Source organism: Oreochromis niloticus, linkage group LG19, assembly GCF_001858045.2.
Source record: "Oreochromis niloticus isolate F11D_XX linkage group LG19, O_niloticus_UMD_NMBU, whole genome shotgun sequence".
NCBI lineage: Eukaryota > Metazoa > Chordata > Actinopteri > Cichliformes > Cichlidae > Oreochromis > Oreochromis niloticus.
In genome coordinates this window covers 9,971,224-9,990,432 of record NC_031983.2, presented here as the reverse complement: position 1 = coordinate 9,990,432, position 19,209 = coordinate 9,971,224, and the positions used below count along the sequence as shown (strand labels likewise).

Genomic DNA, 19,209 nt, shown 5'->3' with positions numbered 1-19,209 from the left:
TGGAAGACAGAAGATATTTCAATAACACCTTTATTCAATCAAAAAAATTGTAACAATATGTTTCAAGAACAAATAATTCAATTAAATTATTTTGCAGTTTGAAATGTGACCAAATACACCCCATCCTCACAAAATTAAACTTCCATCCATTCAAGGTTTATCCAATCCTGCTGACACTGGGCGAGAGGAAGGATACACGCCAGACAGGTCACCAGCTTATCACAGGGGTCATCATCACAATCATTCACACTCAAACTCACCCGTACTGTCAAACCAGAATCCCCAGTTAATGTGTTTGTTATATTAACCTAACATGTATGTGTCTCTGGACTGTACAAGAAAGCAGGAGTATCCAGAGAAAACAAAATTAGCTTCAATCCTCAATATTTTTAATACAAATGAAAGGAATAATCAACAGGAAACTTCAGTCTATTTACAGTTCTTGGTCAGCTGTAGATACATTAAAATCTTGGAGCACCGTAGTCATCAGGCATCCGTTCAATGTTATACCTGTTTTTTAGAATAAGAACAAATTGATTTCAAAGTTAGCAATAACATTATTTTAATTTTATATTTCAAAAACACTTAAAAATTAATTACCTACAATCAAAGCTGACATATATTTTAATTAAAATGCAGAACCCTGCTACCTGTGGTTTGAGATGTACATGATGGGCACTCCAGGGATCTTCCTGACTCTTCTCTTCAGATCTCGGTCAACAGTGGCCAGGATGTAACACTTGTGCTGCAGAAATATTTTTACATAATTTACATCTCCCCTTACAACATAGCCAGCGTTAGACACACGCACATACATATATATTTTATCATGTTTATTTACCAAAAATTGTAGTTTTTATGTTTTGTACCTCAGAAAATGTTTAATAAGACTGCCTTCTTCGCATATAATTTAGTTGCACTTTTACTTTTGTATAATGACAAAGATTCTGAATATATGTGCTTCGATATCAATGTATCCATAAAGGAAAATTCAAAAAATTGTTTGTTTAAATACCACATATCACTAATATAATATACTTGCAACATATCACAACCTGAACTCAGAGTGATAACACAGAATTAACTGATCTAACTACAATCAGCTCTGAGGTCATTTTTGCACATGAGACCTGGACAATCTTGAGAAAAATCAGGTTTTAACTTTGTCTGAAAGTGTCCTTTCTCACATGTAGCACACAGCAGGACACAAATTGCTTCAGCTGGGTTCTCACTATTGGAAGTACTCTGTTTAATTTCAGCCTGGGTACAGGGTAACCACTCGCCTCATCAAATCTGCAATCGGTGTCTGCAAAGTCAGACTTAAGAGATGCAGGATCATACCTATGTTTTATCATCTGAGCAGGGGTCGTCTTCCCCAACGAAATGAAAACGTGAAAAAAAGAGACAACACGACCTGGACATCTGTCAAATGAATAAAACCTCATCCTTTTCCATATCAAATCAAGCATAATCATACTCATTTATTCCCAATATTGTCACAGTTTCTTACTATCAGCAGATCAGAAAGATAAAGATTAGATATCTGACATTGCCATTTCCTGACAGCTGACAATGAGCTGGCAAAACAATAACAGCAGCTGATTATAAGCTAACATTATTCCAGCTACTGTTAGGCTAAAGTGTCCCCAAAATTCAAATTTTCCCTCTGTTTAACAGTTTCATTACATTCTCACATTTTATGAAAAGTTATTCAGTGGGTGTCTGAGTCCAACAATGTTTGTTCCACTGTAGTTCCTTTATTTTCTGTGATCAATTTTTAAGGCTACCTGATTATGTTAGCTTACTGTTCAGCTGTTGTGCCTGCTGACAAGCAAACAGTGGGTGCAAATAAATTAACACTGAGATTTAATTGCATATATTACCTGTGTCACTCGTTGGACTAAGCAGTCATCAGCGTAAGTTCCCTTGTGTGTGCAAGGCAGACGCTCAAATCTTGGATCTTTTGATATCCTACAAAAAACAAACCAGGTGAAGACTGTTTCAATAAAAAAATAACTTTAAATGCATCCAAGTCTGAAATGCTTATTCACATGAAGCAGCCTTTACCTGAGCGCGACTCTGTATTTCATTCCAAGCTTTTCAATCTCAGCCATTACACAGTCTGTAATATATGGTATACCTGGATGGGATAGAATTTATTTTCAAAATTAATATAAACTATGTGTTTATTGGATGCTGATATGTAACAAGTGACATAAAGCAACTTTATTATTTTTGTTAAAAATTCCCACTGAGCACTAATACTTACATTTGGCATAAAGGCAGTCCATCATAGACTGAACAATGTCCAGTTTGGCCTTGATGGAGAAGTTTATAAAATTTGTGTCAACCAGAATGTGGTATGGTGGGCCAAGCTGAGTGTTGTATTGAAAAAAGAGGCACGATGGGTACTTAGTCCTGCACAAAAATAAAAGAAATTAAAGCAAATTAAGGAACATCAACCACTCTTTAAAGAGCCAATGTGTATTTGTGTTGTGTGGCGAACTTACACTTCTCTCTCCTTCAGCTGCGAAGGGTCTTTCTTCTTTTTCTCTTTTGCTTTGGCTCTCTCTGTCTCTTTTCTACAAAACAAACAATGAGTTACGGCAACTTTTTACGTGGGAATTGGGTGAAGCAATGAATCACATGGCTCTAAATAAAGCAGAGACGCAGAAACCACTGCCGAAACTCACATTCTTTGGTCCTTGAGACTGATCATTCTTTTCATCGTTGCATACCTCTTCGTTTTCTGCTTCCCCTGCATTGATGAAGTTAAAACCCCAAAATAGATCACAACCAACACATAACAGCAGAAACTGCAACCGTGTTAATTTCTAATGTTTCTAAATAGCATGACAAAATCGACTCAAAACCTTTTGAAACGTTAACGCTCGTTTTAAAAATATTGTTCACTGTCTAACCTTTAAAACGTCGCAACTAAAGATCTGATGTGGAAACGTTGCATTAGCATTAGCATGTTAGCTTAACGGTAACTCTGCCAAAACTCTCTAACCTTCAAGTTAAAAAAGCAAAACTTTATCCGATAAAAATTGTTAAGTCGGTGATGTTACTCTGATACAATGAGAAACTACGTACCATTTCAAATTTCAGTGACTGAACCCTCAGACCGGCTACAAATACGACTTGCTACCCTCGTGTTAGCAATGCGCTGACGTAATCAAAAATCGACGCCCGTTCTGCGCATTTTCCGGTGGCTACGCTAGCGCCTCGCAGACGAAGGTAGCTGCAGTGTTTAATAATAGTTTGGCTATATTACAATATTGCATTTGCTGAGTTTTGCTTTGTGTAGTCGGGGTTTTGCAAAAGACACCTGTGACGACATGCACCTCAATAACCATTTTGGGTCAGGCGACGAGATTTCTGAAAGGACGCTGACATTCTGGGCTAACTCTGCTAGCTGTTAGCGTTGTGTTGTCTTGTCGGAGTGCTACTGTAGCAGTGTTTAAGGTTAGCCTTCCCACTGTGTCAACAGACCAGAGAGAATTGGTGATGTTGTAGTTAACCTGTTTAATTTCTGAGGCTTTTGACCTTAACCTTAAAGTTAAGCTTTCTGTTTGAATATGTTATTTCTTTAGCTAGCAGATGGTGTGAAAACGTGCTGACAGCTGAGCTAGCGAGACCAGAATGGTTATCAATATCTGTCATAACCAGTAGCTGCACTGTGGGTCGCTCACTGGATTTGACTTGCATATCTTTGACCCTGTTTGTCCTTACTAAAAGGAGGTTTGTCAGAGCCTCGTTTCATACATATTTCAATGCCACGGATTGGTTTTATTCTGGACATTTAAATATTCATGCTTTGTTGACAGAGTAGTCTACAGCCCCGGGCTCCTCGGTGTTTCCATCTACTGCTTACTTGAGCAACTTTTTCTTAAAAATCCCGTCTGGCTAAACTTGTTTTTCTTCTGTTGTAGGAGATTGGAATAACTCGGTGGTGTTTGGCAACTGTACGTTATAGCACGGAGAAGTCTGAGTGAAGGCTGAAAGATGGTCTGATGGACCGCCGTTTCTTCCTGACCTTCCTCTTCTGCTCACTGTCGTGGATCTTCTTCTGGGAAGTGCGCTGGAAGAAAGGAAAAGAGAGTCAGATCGAGGAATGGCTCAAAGGACATAACCTCTCTCAATACAGAAACTTATTTGAAGGTCAGTGGATCACCGTTGGCTATACCAAAACAATACAGACATTTAGCTGATTTCCTTTTCTTTTTCTTTTTCTTTTTTTTAAAGCAAGCTGATGTTAGTGATATGCGTGAGAAGACTTTCTGAGTTTTTGCAGAAATAACACAGGCAAAAGTATCACTTTCAACTGGATTTACTATGGGTTTATTTCAGAGAGATTGCATTACCTCTAGGTTTGACTCTGGTGATATTTTTGTTTTAAACAGTGAACATTCAGATTAAATTGATTCCAGTGGCATGCGCATACAATCAGCACAGGCTTAAGCTTTCATTATAGTAGGTTTTAATGAGGATCTAGACCTTTCGGGTCATTATACTGTTGTGGATTTACTGGCAAGTATGAGTATTGGAGATTTTGTATGCTGTTCATGTGCCATCCAGATGTACACACACTCGAGGAACTGAGTCTGAGTGTTCTTAGTCGTTTGGAAGAGGTGGTGAAGGAACAGCAGCGCTGGAGGGAGATTGCAGAGGCTCACATCCAGCTGCTTCGAGACTTTGCCTTCCAGGAGTGGCTTTGCTCCCAGAACCTGGAGCACTATTACCATACGTAAGCAATGAAAAGTCTTAACTTGAACATTTCTACTAATCTGGTATGAGCAGCAACCCTTTGATGTAATTAATTACTTTTTGGCTTGTCATAAATATAGATTATTACAGGTTTATTTATGTCCACTTGAGGGCACCCTCTCCATTCACGGTTAGCTGAGTCTGCTGACACGGAGTTGTGTAGGCTGCAGTGTTTCGGAGGGTCACTGCAGTAAAAAGCGTTCTTTAGAGACTGCATTTGTGAGACCCTGCAGTAATGCAGATGTTTCTGTATATGTGTTGGGTGCTTTATTCTGATCCAAACAGAACCAGCTATGATTAGTATTAGTTATTGCGCTATCAAAACAATGACAAGTGTGCTGTGCTTCTTTTTTGAGTAAACTGTTATGTTTCTAAAGGTCAGCTTTGTTTCAGAAACATGGAAAATCATGTTTGTTAGGAAGATTCCTGACATCTTTAGTGGGATACAGTGTCATATTTCTGAAGGTCATGGCTGCAACTCTATAGCTGCACTGCTGTTGGCTTTTATGTAAGCCTTCATTGCTCACATCATTGTTTTCTGTGCTTTTGATTCAGTGAAAAACTGGAAAAGCCAAAGTTAATTATTACATTTTTTTTTTTGACCAAAATATAGTGTAAGTGGGGATTTAAAGTTGCTTTTAGTTTTAGTTGTACCATTATTGTCAGTATGTACATATTAAACTGGGACAGCATCATGCATGCTCATTAACAAAGGATAGGAAAGGCAGTCTTACAGTTGAATTGATTTCAGTTATTGGATAATATTTTATACTAATCTGTTTTTTGCCCATAAAGATCATGCTGTGAAAGCATAATTGCTGCATGATCTCAGTGTCAGCTGATACAGAGACAGTATGAACATTTATTTTAGAGAATTAAAGGTCTTCTTTGTATTTATTAATAGACTGTATTTATCCAGTCCATTGTTGCTGATCTGATTTTAAGCTAATGTCGTCAGGAAGATTTTATAGGATGCCTCTAGCTAGTAAAAAGGTGTATGAGGGATCATTTGTGCCAAATGCAATTAGTGATGCTGTGATGTTTTTCTGAAGTTTTCTGTTTGTATATTTATTAATGTGCGCTGATAATTATCAGTATATTTATTATTGATTTGTGACTTGGTGAACCAAAGATGATTTTCCATTAATCTGGACAGTAGAGTTATTATAATTCTAATAATCTTTTGCTGTGTCTGCCTGGGCTCATCCAGTATTTTCCTCCTTCTTGTACACCACAGGAATTAGATTTTTTTCCCTTCATTTTATTTTATTTATTTGGAAAAGGCTTGTTGGAACATGTCATGCCATCTAACTTTTGTAATACTGGAGTCGTTTAGGAGATAAGATTGAGGCTCCTGGCCTGAATTGTACTTAAACCAGATTTTGTTAAGCATGCCGGACAGGTTGTTGTGTGTGGTTGGAGCTGCATTCTTGTTTAACAGACCTTGAGTTAATGTTAGGTTTCAGTCCCGAAGTCTAAAAGAAAGGCGGTTGCTTAATGCTAGGATTCCTGCTTGACATACTTTCACTTCTTGTTTTACGCTGCAGACTGAAGACCTTGGGTTGTATGAATTTGGATGATCTCTCTCAGTTTGACAGTCAGCTGCAGCTTTCTTTAGCTGCCTGGGGCTACTACTACGAAGATTACATAAAGTTGTCTACAGGCATCAAGATCCTCCAGACCTCCAGGGGGAGTCGTGACCAGGACTACGAGATCCGGCTGGTGCACAGCCTCGCTGAGAGACGTCTGAATGAGAAGTGGTCATTTGGTGAGACCCTGATCACGTTTTTATTGTTGTCTTTAAAGAATGTTAGTTGTGGTTGCGTTACCAGCTGCAAAGTATCAACAGGCATTCAGATACAAGATATAAACCGAAGTACTGTTTGCTAAGTGTTTTCAAGGGTTTTCACAAATGTTACTCAAAGAAGCATAAGTCATTTGAATGTAGCTCAAATTCTCTAATGGCGAAGTTATGTGTTACTTCATCTGTTTGACAACAAAACAACTCTTTGTTTTTCTCTGTTCCCTGGTGTGAAAACAGTCTCTTTACACCTACTGTGGAAAAATCTCTGTCAAATAAAACACATGAATGTTGTCTCTACCTTACTGGCTTTCCTATTGTTTAACAGGGTGTGGTTTCTCATACTAAAGGACAAAGCTGGCCATTTTTGTCACACCCTTTCTTTGCATTTGATTTAAAAATAAATTTAGTGGTATGGAAGACCTACCCGAATTTGCATAATAAGAAAACTGTGCTCCAGACAAAGGAAAGTGCAATTATTGACACTGACTCTGCAGACAAGGAAGAGGAAGTGAGCAGTTTCTACAGTTGAAGTAATCAATAGTGCATTGTGCTACTGTCTTCTCAGCGGGAGCTCTCATATTTGGCTGTAGTGTGGCACTGTGCTTCTTGATAAGGGACCTCATGTTTTACGTGATTGGTGAGTACAACATTATCTAGTAGTATAAAAGGCTGGGCTGATACGGTTGGTGTTTACTTATGTGACTGATTTTTATTCCTGCTCACACTTTGGCTTTAGTTGGTGCTGCTGTTTTTTTTTGTTTATTTTTTTTAAATAGTTGGTGATGAAACGTTGGTTAAACTTTAGTTATTTTAATACTGAAATGTTTTTTTAAGGGCAAAAGAACATTTTGATTGCAAACATAAGTTCCAACTCTTGTGCTTCTTTCCTTCTTGTGGCAGGTGGAATTACTGTTTCCATCATAGCGTTTGTCTTTACCATCAAGTTCCTCTGTGAGCTTGCGGCAAGGGTGGTCAGCTTCCTGCAGAATGAGGATCCAGGGCGACGCGGTGATCGTAGCATCTACGACTATGTCCGGGGAAACTACCTGGACCCACGCTCCTGCAAAGTGTCATGGGACTGGAAGGAACCACAGGAAGTGGGACAGACTATGAGTTTCAGAGTCCAGGTGACACTAGATTCCAAATGTCTGTGATCAGTGAATATAAATGTTGAGAAAGGAAAAAGAGATGATAATAAAAATCTATTCAGTATTAAATGACACTTTCTATTTGTATTTTCGTCTTTTCAGCTGTTCTACAAGAATGGTCAGCCTTTCCCAGCACATCGGCCTGTGGGGCTGAGGGTCAACATTACCCACATTGAACTGGCCCTGGACATCCCTGCCACACAGGAAGTCCTGCAAGAACCAGAGTCGAACGTAGTCAAAGTGGCTTTTACAGTGCGCAAGGCTGGACGTTATGAGGTTGCGGTCAAGCTGGGCGGACTGAATGTCGCCTATAGCCCTTATTACAAGATATTCCAGCCAGGTAGATGCGTAAAATGTTTTCATGCAGTTTACATGTCAAAACAAAATCTTTATTTTGGATGACTATATTTCTGTTCTCTTTTTCACTTCAGGTACAGTTGTTCCATCCAAAACCAAGATAGCCTACCATTTCTCCACCCTGGTGCTAACAAATGGACAGCGGCACACTTTACAAATTGAGCCCAGAGACGAGTATGGAAACCCTACTAATAACTCCACATCTCTGACAGATGAAGCAAACTACAGTGTCCATGTGCACTCTGTAAGCGAGTGAAACCCCTTTTCTTTTACCCATTAAACTGAGATTATTTTCTTGATGATGACGAGTATAAAACCTAGCATTAGTTTTTATTCTTAAGTTGCACAATTGCACAACCATTAGCTTTAGAACTAAGCTTGGATTCATTTTTAGTCTTTCTGCTCTTTCAGCTTGGCACAGCAGATGATGACAGTCTGGAGGGCCTCTACAGCAAATCTGTTTCAGTCAACAAGCAGCAGTGCCAGGTTCTGTTGAGACTGACCCTGAAGAAGACTGGCTGTTTCAGGGCTCGCATCTCCTACAAGGATCAGCCGCTCAGCAATGGGGAATTTGACATAATTGTTCTCAGTGGTGAGCAGCTTGTACATGCTGAAGAGAAATGTATTAGCTACTGTTTTCATAGCCTAATGCTCCTCTTTGCATTGCACGTTGCAGAGAATGAAAAGGCCTGCGTGGAGAAGAATGTATCCACTCCTGGCATAAGCATCTACTTTGAGGCATACCTTTACAGTAGTGGGAACTACAGCAGTTCATCGTGGCAGTTACCAGCCTCCTCTTTGTTGGCTCCCCAGAGGAGGCCCTCTATGGGAGAAGAGGAGGATGAACATGACTCTCCTGTGGAGGGACAACCTGAGAAGGTCAAGAAACCAAAAAAGGTCTACTGTTACATATCGCCAAAGGTAAGTGACCGGTGGCAATATAATGGTTAGGTACTGGAACCAGAATCACCTTTATTGTCCTCATCCTCTCGATCAGTGCCCACATTCACACATACAGACCCATTTACACAACAGCTTTAATACCTGGATTATATCTGATGAAGTAATAATTGAAACACTTCAGTTGTTCTTGTATACTTATTGTCTCTTCCAATTTATTTATTTTTTTAAATTCAGAGATTTTAAAACTGTCGGTATGAAAATATGAGGGCATTGAACCTGAGTTTTTTCAAACAGCAATTATCCGTGAAGGAATTCTACCTGAAAATTATTCCATGGCGCCTTTTCACCTTTCGAGTATGTCCAGGAACAAAGGTAAGCAGAACTAATGTTAGAAAATCCTGGAGAATCAGTTTGTTTTTGTTTTTTTTGTTTTTTTTTAAGATTACTTTGTTTTATACATGATTAATGTTTAATTGAATTATTTTCTTTAGTTTACCTATTATGGTCCTGACCCAGTTCACAAGTACCTAACTCTAGTAGTGGATGATGGGATACAGCCTCCTGTGGAGCTAAGCTGCAAAGATAGGAACATCATGGCTGCCACCTTCATTCGCTTCCTGCACAAGAATATTGGTTTGTTTGAGTGGAACGCAGTTACTTTTGCACGATCTGCACTTAGCAAATACCGTCTCTTTGGAAAACTGTAGTAGTAATTTAATAATGTTGTTTTTAGGCGGCTCTGAAACGTTCCAAGACAAGGTGAATTTCTTTCAGCGTGAACTCAGGCACATCCATTCCAAGAGACCTCGCACCAAGACCTGCCTAAAAGTCAGCCGACACGCCATTCTGGATTCAGTAAGTCGGCGTATGTTATTCTTTCTAGTGGAAAAGCAGAAGAATGGATCTAATTTGTGTAATCCAGTGTGTAACATGTGGTATGTAATTATTTCTCCAAAACAGTGCACCAGAATGACTTTTAGCATTAAAATCTGAGGTTTATTACCAAAAACATATATTACCAATGTTTTCTGATTTTAAAAAAAAAAAAAAAAATCAATGAAAGCCTTTTTAAATTATCATCTCACATGTCACTCTGACCTTTTTCCAAAATGTTTTTTCTACAATACCAAACACGGTGAAACAGTGCTCCCTTTTGTCTCTGTGTGTGTAGTATGCATGTCTGATATATTCCTGTATAAGAGTTGAACTTGGCAGGAGGATTTTGCATTAACCAAATGGCGCGTGTTAAACTGAGGCATGATTTCACCATCTGAGTATGAGCTAGACACACACACACACACACACACACACACACACACACACACACACACACACACACACACACACACACACACACACACACACACACACACACACACACATACACATACACATACATCAGTCCTCTGAGATTTCAGTATTCCAAATGTTTTTGCTTTACATTTAGGATGGTCAAAGGAGTTTGCAAAGAAAAAGCGTCTGGACTTCTTTGAGTTGCTTGAAGACGTTTCACCTCTCATCCGAGAAGCTTCTTCAGTTCTAAGGTCAAATGGCCGAGAGTCCCAGATTTAAACCCAGTGGGAGTATCCCCCCAAGGAGGGACAAAGGACCCCCTGGTGATCCTCTAATCACATGCGCCAAGGTGTGAAAGCGGGTGTGGGACCTAATCAGCCAGGGTTTCGGGTGAGCTCATTGTGAAACCTGGCCCCACCCTATCATGTGATTTCCTGAGGTCAGATGGCCCAGGATGTGAGTGGGCGTTAAGGCGTCTGGGGAGGGAACTTCCCATGTCAGTACTGTCCCATGTCAGCGTTAAGGCGTCTGGGGAGGGAACTTCCCAGATGCCTTAACGCCCACTCACATCCTGGGCCATCTGACCTCAGGAAATCACATGATAGGGTGGGGCCAGGTTTCACAATGAGCTCACCCGAAACCCTGGCTGATTAGGTCCCACACCCGCTTTCACACCTTGGCGCATGTGATTAGAGGATCACCAGGGGGTCCTTTGTCCCTCCTTGGGGGGATACTCCCACTGGGTTTAAATCTGGGACTCTCGGCCATTTGACCTTAGAACTGAAGAAGCTTCTCGGATGAGAGGTGAAACGTCTTCAAGCAACTCAAAGAAGTCCAGACGCTTTTCTTTGCAAACTCCTTTGACTACGATGACCTGGATGACTGAGAACCTTCACAGACTTACATTTAGGATGTTATATTTACTCTGATCAGATTTTATTTTTATTTTTTTTATAAGCTATGTTTTATGACCACAGGTGTAATCATAACAGTGACGTGACCATTATGATCATATAGACTGTTTCATTTGTCATTTTTGTTCTTTGTTCAGTCATTGAAGGCCACAAGGAACTTCTCAGTGTCTGACTGGAGTAAAAACTTTGAGGTCGTGTTTCAGGACGAGGAAGGTAAACATGCAATCAACACGAAGCCTAATGGAGTACTGACATTTTGCCTCAAGCGCTTCACTTAAAATCAGAAAAGGATTTAAGGTGCATTAAAATCTTTCCTCTGCAGCTCTGGACTGGGGCGGTCCGCGCAGGGAGTGGTTTGAACTGATTTGCAAGACCCTCTTTGACACATCGAATCAATTGTTCACCCGCTTCAGTGACAACAACCAGGGCCTTGTGAGTTACTGTTTTCAACCCTTTGTATATTCTATATACACCTTAGTTTTGAAACTCAGAGAGAGTATTCGTCTTCATTTTCCAGGTACACCCAAATCCCGAGAGGCCACCCCACTTGCGCCTAAAGATGTACGAGTTTGCGGGTCGCGTTGTAGGGAAATGTCTGTATGAGTCTGCTCTGGGTGGAGCCTACAAACAGCTGGTTCGAGCTCGCTTTACACGTTCCTTCTTGGCCCAAATCATTGGCCTGAGAATGAACTACAAGGTATGGAACGCAGTGCATTCCAATTAAAGAGACACTTTGCTCGGAAGTTGGAAGGTCACGTCTCTATTGTTTATCCTCTAGCGTCAGCTGTTCTATCTCATCACTTAAACATTCCTGACGAAGCCAAGAAACCTCATTTCTTTCTTGGCATTATTTATTTAACAGAAAACTACCCAATGTGTTTGGCTGTTTATCCAAATTACTTAGCTTTCAAAGTTGAGAACTCCAGTCCACCCAGTCATCTTTTTATCGTTCCCTGCTAGAAGATGAAGTACCGTGTTTATTTAAAAAGGTAATTTTTTCCCGTGTTTTCGTTTGATTTTCCACATGCAGTACTTTGAGACGGATGACCAGGAGTTCTACAAAACTAAAGTGTGCTTCATCCTAAACAATGACGTGAGTGAAATGGACCTGGTGTTTGCCGAGGAAAAGTATAGCAAGTCGGGACAGCTGGAGAAGGTGAGGCAACGCTTTTGGAAAGGAACCTCCCCTTATTTTCTTTCTTTCTTTTTTTTTTTTTTTTTTTTTTTTTTTTTTTTAGTACTGATGTAGGAGATCCCAGGAGATCGAAGCAGTAAACCAAACAAAAGAAACCATATTGCTTGTTTGGCGAGAGCCTCAATTTTTCTTAAAAGAGGAAGAGTGGTGAGTTTATATAAAAGGATGGACGAGTAGAGTTTGGCATCCTTTATAAACTTTGTTGTTCACTTGTAAAATATCACCCAAATAGCTGGCTGCGTAAATCTGTGATGAAACAGAGCTCAGACTCGCAGATTTTTAATTAAATAACGACATTACTTCATCAAATTGTTTCTTTAACATTAAAATGAATTGCCCAAATATTTATAAATTAGCTGAGAAGTAATGTGACATTTTCAAGAGGGTTTCTGGTCTTATATGTACTAATTCTTTCCTCTGGTTCTTGCTGTTACTTGCCAGTTTTCAACCTACCTTAAATGTCATTTTCTATCATTTTCACTCCGTCCTCTCTTCCAGGTGGTGGAGCTTATATCTGGTGGAGCTCAAATTGCTGTGACCAATGAAAACAAGATGCATTATCTTAACCTGCTGGCCCAGTACAGACTGGCCAGTCAGGTAAGAGATGAGGTGGAACATTTCCTCAAAGGTAAGGAAATGAAGCTAGCACACAGCTGCATTTTTGCATTTGTATTTTTCTTGCCAGTTCCTCTCATTTGAGATCTCTGGTAATGTGCACATAAATGGTGCATTTTTCCTGATCAATTGCAGGTTTGAATGAACTGGTTCCAGAAAACCTGCTAGCCATATTTGATGAGAACGAATTGGAGGTATGTGCGATGTTTTGTAATTAAGTCCTGCTGACATTTTAATCAACACCGGATACTTACGGGGTTTTCTGCTTCTAGCTGCTGATGTGTGGCACTGGTGACATAAACGTACAGGACTTCAAGGCCCACGCTGTGATTGTTGGCGGATCGTGGCACTTCCGAGAGAAGGTACGTCACGGACGCTTTTCTCATCTTGCCTTCTTCCCTAGCAGCTGGTGGAGATGTCTGATCTTGTTTGCTTTTCTTTTTTCCTTCCCTCAGGTGATGAAGTGGTTCTGGGCGGTGGTGTCTAGCTTCACGCAGGAAGAACTGGCACGTCTTCTGCAGTTCACCACCGGCTCCTCTCAGCTTCCCCACGGCGGGTTCAACACTCTTTGCCCCTCGTTCCAGATCATCGCTGCCCCCACACATAGCACTTTGCCCACTGCACACACCTGGTGAGTAGAAGCACACATACTGAGAAAAAACATGCCTGAACAGTGCTGCTGTGTTTTTCTGACTCCTGACAAATCCTGCATCATATCTAAAACCAACAGTCTTTTCCCTGATGATATAAATCTTTAAGACCAGATCACACATACAGTAGTTTTAATTGTACAAAAAAATGTTATTCAAACGGGAGAAAATAGCACATTTCTGTGGAATAGTTTCAGTGGCTTATTTATACAAACTAATGAGTTTTTTATGGCAGCAACAGGATGGCATACATGGGACTGAGTCAAAATAAACTGTGTGAGAGTGAAAAAAAAAAATCCCCCACTGCAACACCATGGCTCACTGATATGTTTTTAATAGTTGTTGGAAACAATAGAGCTCTGTGATGGTGTGTTTTGCTATATCATGTCTGGAAATGCTTAAAATCATTTCCGTTTTTGGTCTTTTAATTGGATTTTTTTCTTCATACATAAGAAATAATGTAATATCAGCCTGTTCTCCTTTTCAAATCAACAAATCGTTCAACCACATGCTGACTCTCTGTGTCTGTCTAGTTTTAACCAGCTGTGCCTCCCTACCTACGACTCCTACGAGGAGCTGCACAAGATGCTGAAGCTGGCCATCAGCGAGGGCAGTGAGGGTTTTGGCATGCTCTGACTCTTCCATCAACTGGCACTGTGGTTTCACACATACAAGAGACCAGCACTGCTCCACTGCCCTGGTTTCCTGCATTCGTTCACATTTAACAGGTGGACTTGTTGGCACTCTCACCCCCTCTAATAAATACCCTCTCTCAAGATGAGCGAGCGTTTCAGGAAGTCCCAGGAGTCTGTGGTGAATCTCATATGAACTCTAGTGCTACTGTATATAAAATATTCCACTTTTGTATAAAGAAAAAAGGAAAAACAAACAGACAAAAATGACAAAATTCCAACTGCTGAAAAAGGGTGTTTGGACAATTTTTATTTCCTGATGCTAAAGTTTGCTTAGTTTTATATGTTTGAGAAACGAATAATACTAGAGCAAAGGCCTTGAGTATAACTGTATAACTGCTTCTTTGGCATTTTGCAAACTGAGGAACACTTAAGTGCAACAGCAGCCTACATGTGACGTGGGTGACATGTGCATCTACAGCACTTTGGCCTTAATCGATCAGGGACTGATGTGTGTATGTAAATATTATAATATCACTCTTTAATTTGTACATACTAGCGCGTATACAAATGTTTTCATCTTGTTACTTTTTGATTTAATATTTAAGGAGAAGGGATTTTCTTTACTGTTGCACGTTTGATGGGTTGAGATTTAATATAATTTCTACAAGTTTTTTTTTTTTTTTTCCTGTCTGAGCAGAAGTGGGTTTTAAAAGGAGCCAAGTGATATTGTTTCTATATACATTTTAACTTATTGTGTCTTGAAAGTAAAGTTTCTGTTGTCCCTTAATCTTTGGTTTTTTATGTTTTATAAACCTGCCTTATTCGTGCCCTTTGCCTCTGATTGTATCCCGAGAGGTGCGTAGGTGAGAGAAACATGCTCAACAATAGTAGGTAATAGTCATGTTATGATTTTTCTCTTATTACATGCAGAGGTTACTGTGGATGTGAAAGCTGTTTGGGTGTTGGAGGGGTGAGCTCTTGTATAACAAACATTTTGTTATATAATGTTTTTGACTGACTCATTCACAGCCTTTCATGGGTTTACCTCAGAATCTCCTTTGCCACCTATGCATCCTCTGACACAGGTGTGTATGTTTTCATGCACATGCATGGCAAACATGTGCATACGGTTTGTTCATAGTTGCCTCCTTCCAGCCCTGACTGTACAACCTTTAGCCATATGCTCCATCATCCTGTAAGCTAAGCAAAGCATCTTTGAACAATAAACCCTGTTTCTTTGTTATATTGTTGTAAAACTATTTATTTTTATTGCTGTTAGTTTTGTCGATATCCTGAGCCAACAGAAGTGTTTCCTTGTTTATTTGTTTGTTTGTTTTATGAAGTTTTTTCTTATTTATTAGCACTTCCTTTTGTGTTGCAGAGTTTACATGGTCATTGGCCAATTTGGAAAAGTCTGCTGACAGCTTGTAGAGCATTTAGGAAAAGTGATGTTTACTCATAGCAAAAAGAAAATGTTAATAGGTAATGATTCTTCTTAGTAGTATTTTGATTTGTTTCGCCCCGTAAGCAGTCAAATTTGACTCAAGAGATTGAACTTAGTAAATGGCAAAGCAATCCCATTTTGACAGTAGGTGTTGGATTTATTTACATTGGCTCCTCAGTGCCAATCGAATGTCAGAGCTTTAGCTGATCTTACAGTGTTAAAGAGGTTTGTCAGGGTTTAGGCGTTCGTGTTTGTTTGGGTTGTGCAATGTTGACCTGACCTTCAGCACCAGTACCAAAAGCTGACATCATATTTATCCAGCACAAAGCTAGCGTAAGCATTACTTGTACGACTTGATCACTGTAAACAAGTATAACTGAGTTCTGTCCTGTAAATTTTATGTTGTTTAATGTTTTGCTCTTCACGATCATTTACTACTGTTTTATGTTTAGATGCTTTTTGGATTAGATGGCCTGAGTGTGATTTTTAGCGATGTAGATGTTGTGAAATATTTGCCTATGAAGTTGAAGATAGGGTGGGGTCCGGGGGGGTAATTCTTTCCTTTTACTTCTTTGTTTTGTTTTTGTTTGTTTTGTTTTTTTTTTTTAATGGCGAGCCTCTGCTGATGAATGTTTGAGATTCTCTGGATGGAGCTACTTTGTTTATGGGAATAAAAATGATGGAATAAATTCTTGTCATCTTATTTCAGCCTCTGTGTATCGTATTTATCTTATCTGAGGGGTGTGTAATAACACGTCTCATTTCCACCCAAAAACCCAGTCTATGGTTTGGTGCCTCACGTGTGCTGGTTTGAAAATTGACCTTGATCTGACCCTAAAACACTGTAAACTAAAGTGACATTCATTTAGAAAGCTGGAATAGGTGTAGTGCTTGAGAATAAGACTATCTTGGCCAGATGAATGCATGTTTTAGACACAAGAGGGCACTGGCTCTACATGTGACATGAGCTCACCATGAGTGACAGATGCATGCTGCATCTTCTGTAATCCCCACAGACAGGTTGGCTGCAGTGATGAGGGAGCTTTCCTGTCTTCAGCTAACCCTCTATACTTTAAGTCTTCAACACAGAGGGAATTCCTCCATTTACAAGCATTTCTCATTCTGTCCCTCATGCTCGCGCATACAGAATAAAGTTAATTTAACTTGGAGGGCTAAAATTAAAATTTGTATGATGATTCCTAAATGCAGAAAGCAAAATGGGGAAAAAAATGGCTTCCATCATATGGAGGCAGCCTCATCAACACAGGATGTGATAGAAATACACTCTTGCCCTCCTGTTTGCTTTCTCAGTCGATGTCCGATAAGCCCTCAACTAAGAAAACCTCTTTAATGCCTGTGGCTACGCAGGTCCCGTGGCCATCAGCACGATACCCACATATTCCTGGCGCGGCTCCTCGTACTGTGGTCTGAACACTATCAGGAGCCGGGAGAAGGCATCTTGAAGTACTTGGAGGCAGAAGTCCAGTTATTTGGTCTTGGCATGCACCTGTGGATTTGCATAATGGTCTCTCTCAAATTTCCCCCAGGAATGCTCGCTAAAGAGGGACCACAAATCAGAAAGTCGTCCTCTGGCATCTAACTAAGAATAATGTACCATGCTGGAAAGGCCTTCTTTCCTTACAGAACCTGTGGGAGATCGCTCAGCAACAGTACAGTGTTGTTTTTTTGTGTGTGTTTTTTAAATAAATATAAATCTGATGATAAAAATTGCCTAGAAAAAATATGTTTCTCAGACAAATTTTCCATGCACTATTCCATAAACAACTCCAGACCCAACTATAGCTTGGTTTGGAGGTTTAGGGTTTGCCAAGTTCCTGGAGGGGGGGGGGGGAGTCAATTTATGGGTGGTTCTCTTCGACCAAAGAATTTACTTGGTCGAAAATGCAGTGCCTCATTTCCCACTTCAGACACCCCCTGCCTCTGAGGAGATGTCCGTCGGTTTCTCTGATCAAAGATAATTGTCCGCAGACAGGGATCCACACAAGGGAGACAACACAAATGTGGCACGCCTTATGCATCTTTAGAACACGACCGCGCGCTCTCTTCCCTGCTAAACAGCCGTGGGGGTTGTCTGCTTCCCATTCCAAAATGCAGGTCCTCATTACCTGATTGGACGGTGCTGATTAACTGCCAACTGGATTGGCTGCAGATATTTATCATCTGCGATGATTGGGCCAATTTAGACTCCAATCTTAATCAGGGTTGTTGAAGGACAGCAGCAGGCCGGGACTTCAGTTCTCTCCAGGAAGTTCACAGTTACTGTACACAATCTAGTGATTTCATGTTACATGCAAATGGGTCCAAACCCTCCCAAACATCAGGTCTCTTCATATGCACACATGCTGGTCCTCTAGAAGAAGCAGAGTATGAAAGAAGAGCCTCCCTCCCTCCATCCACAATGGCTTACCACAAACGCGACTTTGACTGTTTTGGCTTTTTGGGGGAAATTCTGCCTCAGCTGTGCCTTCCGAAGTTGGCCTATCAGCATCTTAGAAGTGTGGTTCTGCTATTGACGTTGTTGAGGATTATGGAGAAAACAGCTGTAAGAAATGCACATCACAGTGATGACAATGGTCTGGCAACTGAGTGCGGCACAGGAATGTATGGATGGGATGTTACTGCTGATTAAAGAGATTTTTTTTTTTCCCTCTGATCTCTTGATATTTCACAGATTCTCTGTTGCTCCTATCAATTCTTCTGTTATTTAAGTGATGAGACCTGGCTCTCAACACTTAGGCTGAGATGACTGCAAGTCTACCTGGAACAGCACGTAAAAGCGGCCTGACAAAGGAGAAAGGGCCTTGTTTGAATACATTCCTCTGTCAGGAACATGTGCTTTGTTTTGAAAGTGATATAAACGTCCATGCGTACAGCTGAGGTCAGAGACAAGCAGAAGCACGCGTTTTGAAAAACTGCAAGAGCGGAGATTAAGTGTCCCTCAGCTGATGGCTGTCTATATTATATATGATGCTGGAATGTGCCTATTGATTCATGGGGTTAGCTGTCCTGCTGGGATGTGCAGCTGTACTGTATTTGATATGTTGGGAAACATTTCAGTAGTTATATTTCTTTTGTAATAACAGGGACTCTAATGTTGATTGTCTAACTGTCTGAGAAATACCCCATGCTGCTCCGCCCTTATTGTTAGCACAGTTGTCACTATAGCGTATGTGAATAGGCTGTGAATTTGGGTTAATTCTCAGGCCTGAATTGCAGCTTAGCCGTGTTAACAGCATGGGTCGCGGTCTAGTTGAGTCTGTCACCTGAGCATTTTAATCTAGACTGAAACATCTTGACAGTTTTGTACAATTAGTCTCCTAGTGACTCTGGAAATTCCTCAACTTTTCCCCATAACACTAGGCTTTTCTTTTGTGTCTGTTGGACTCATTGTCAGCGGGACAGATATCTATTGCAGAGAAGCTGATTCCTAATTGAGACTTGTCCTACATCCCCCTCAGCA

General features: G+C 40.3%; 2 protein-coding genes across 5 annotated transcripts; one reads left to right on the top strand and one right to left on the bottom strand.

The window, feature by feature from the left end:
• Positions 1 to 12: 12 nt before the first annotated feature.
• fcf1 (FCF1 rRNA-processing protein) lies at positions 13 to 3,231 on the bottom strand. 2 transcript variants are annotated; one of them, XM_003447862.4, is made up of 8 exons: positions 3,097 to 3,231; positions 2,694 to 2,758; positions 2,511 to 2,582; positions 2,270 to 2,418; positions 2,068 to 2,140; positions 1,884 to 1,971; positions 651 to 745; positions 13 to 510 (listed from the first exon to the last, which is right to left on the bottom strand). In XM_003447862.4, exons 1-8 carry the CDS (start codon positions 3,097 to 3,099, stop codon positions 462 to 464), a joined length of 594 nt encoding a protein of 197 aa, XP_003447910.1. In that variant the 5' UTR covers positions 3,100 to 3,231; the 3' UTR covers positions 13 to 461. The 2 variants fall into 2 exon arrangements, with proteins under 2 accessions (XP_003447910.1, XP_005453327.1); XM_005453270.4 differs by lacking the exon at positions 3,097 to 3,231 and adding an exon at positions 2,922 to 3,058 and having other exon boundaries at positions 287 to 510.
• arel1 (apoptosis resistant E3 ubiquitin protein ligase 1) lies at positions 3,141 to 15,950 on the top strand. Of its 3 annotated transcripts, none has more exons than XM_003447728.4 (22): positions 3,141 to 3,240; positions 3,936 to 4,164; positions 4,582 to 4,750; positions 6,318 to 6,538; positions 7,140 to 7,211; positions 7,475 to 7,701; positions 7,825 to 8,062; positions 8,154 to 8,323; positions 8,491 to 8,671; positions 8,756 to 9,000; positions 9,277 to 9,354; positions 9,474 to 9,615; positions 9,716 to 9,837; positions 11,327 to 11,402; positions 11,512 to 11,621; positions 11,707 to 11,886; positions 12,220 to 12,345; positions 12,883 to 13,012; positions 13,135 to 13,193; positions 13,272 to 13,361; positions 13,455 to 13,630; positions 14,183 to 15,950. In XM_003447728.4, the coding sequence occupies exons 2-22, from the start codon at positions 4,017 to 4,019 to the stop codon at positions 14,283 to 14,285; spliced, it is 3,063 nt and encodes a 1,020-aa protein (XP_003447776.2). In that variant the 5' UTR covers positions 3,141 to 3,240; positions 3,936 to 4,016; the 3' UTR covers positions 14,286 to 15,950. The 3 variants fall into 3 exon arrangements, with proteins under 3 accessions (XP_003447776.2, XP_019204384.1, XP_005453326.1); XM_005453269.4 differs by having other exon boundaries at positions 3,216 to 3,468; XM_019348839.2 differs by lacking the exon at positions 11,707 to 11,886.
• Positions 15,951 to 19,209: the final 3,259 nt, after the last annotated feature.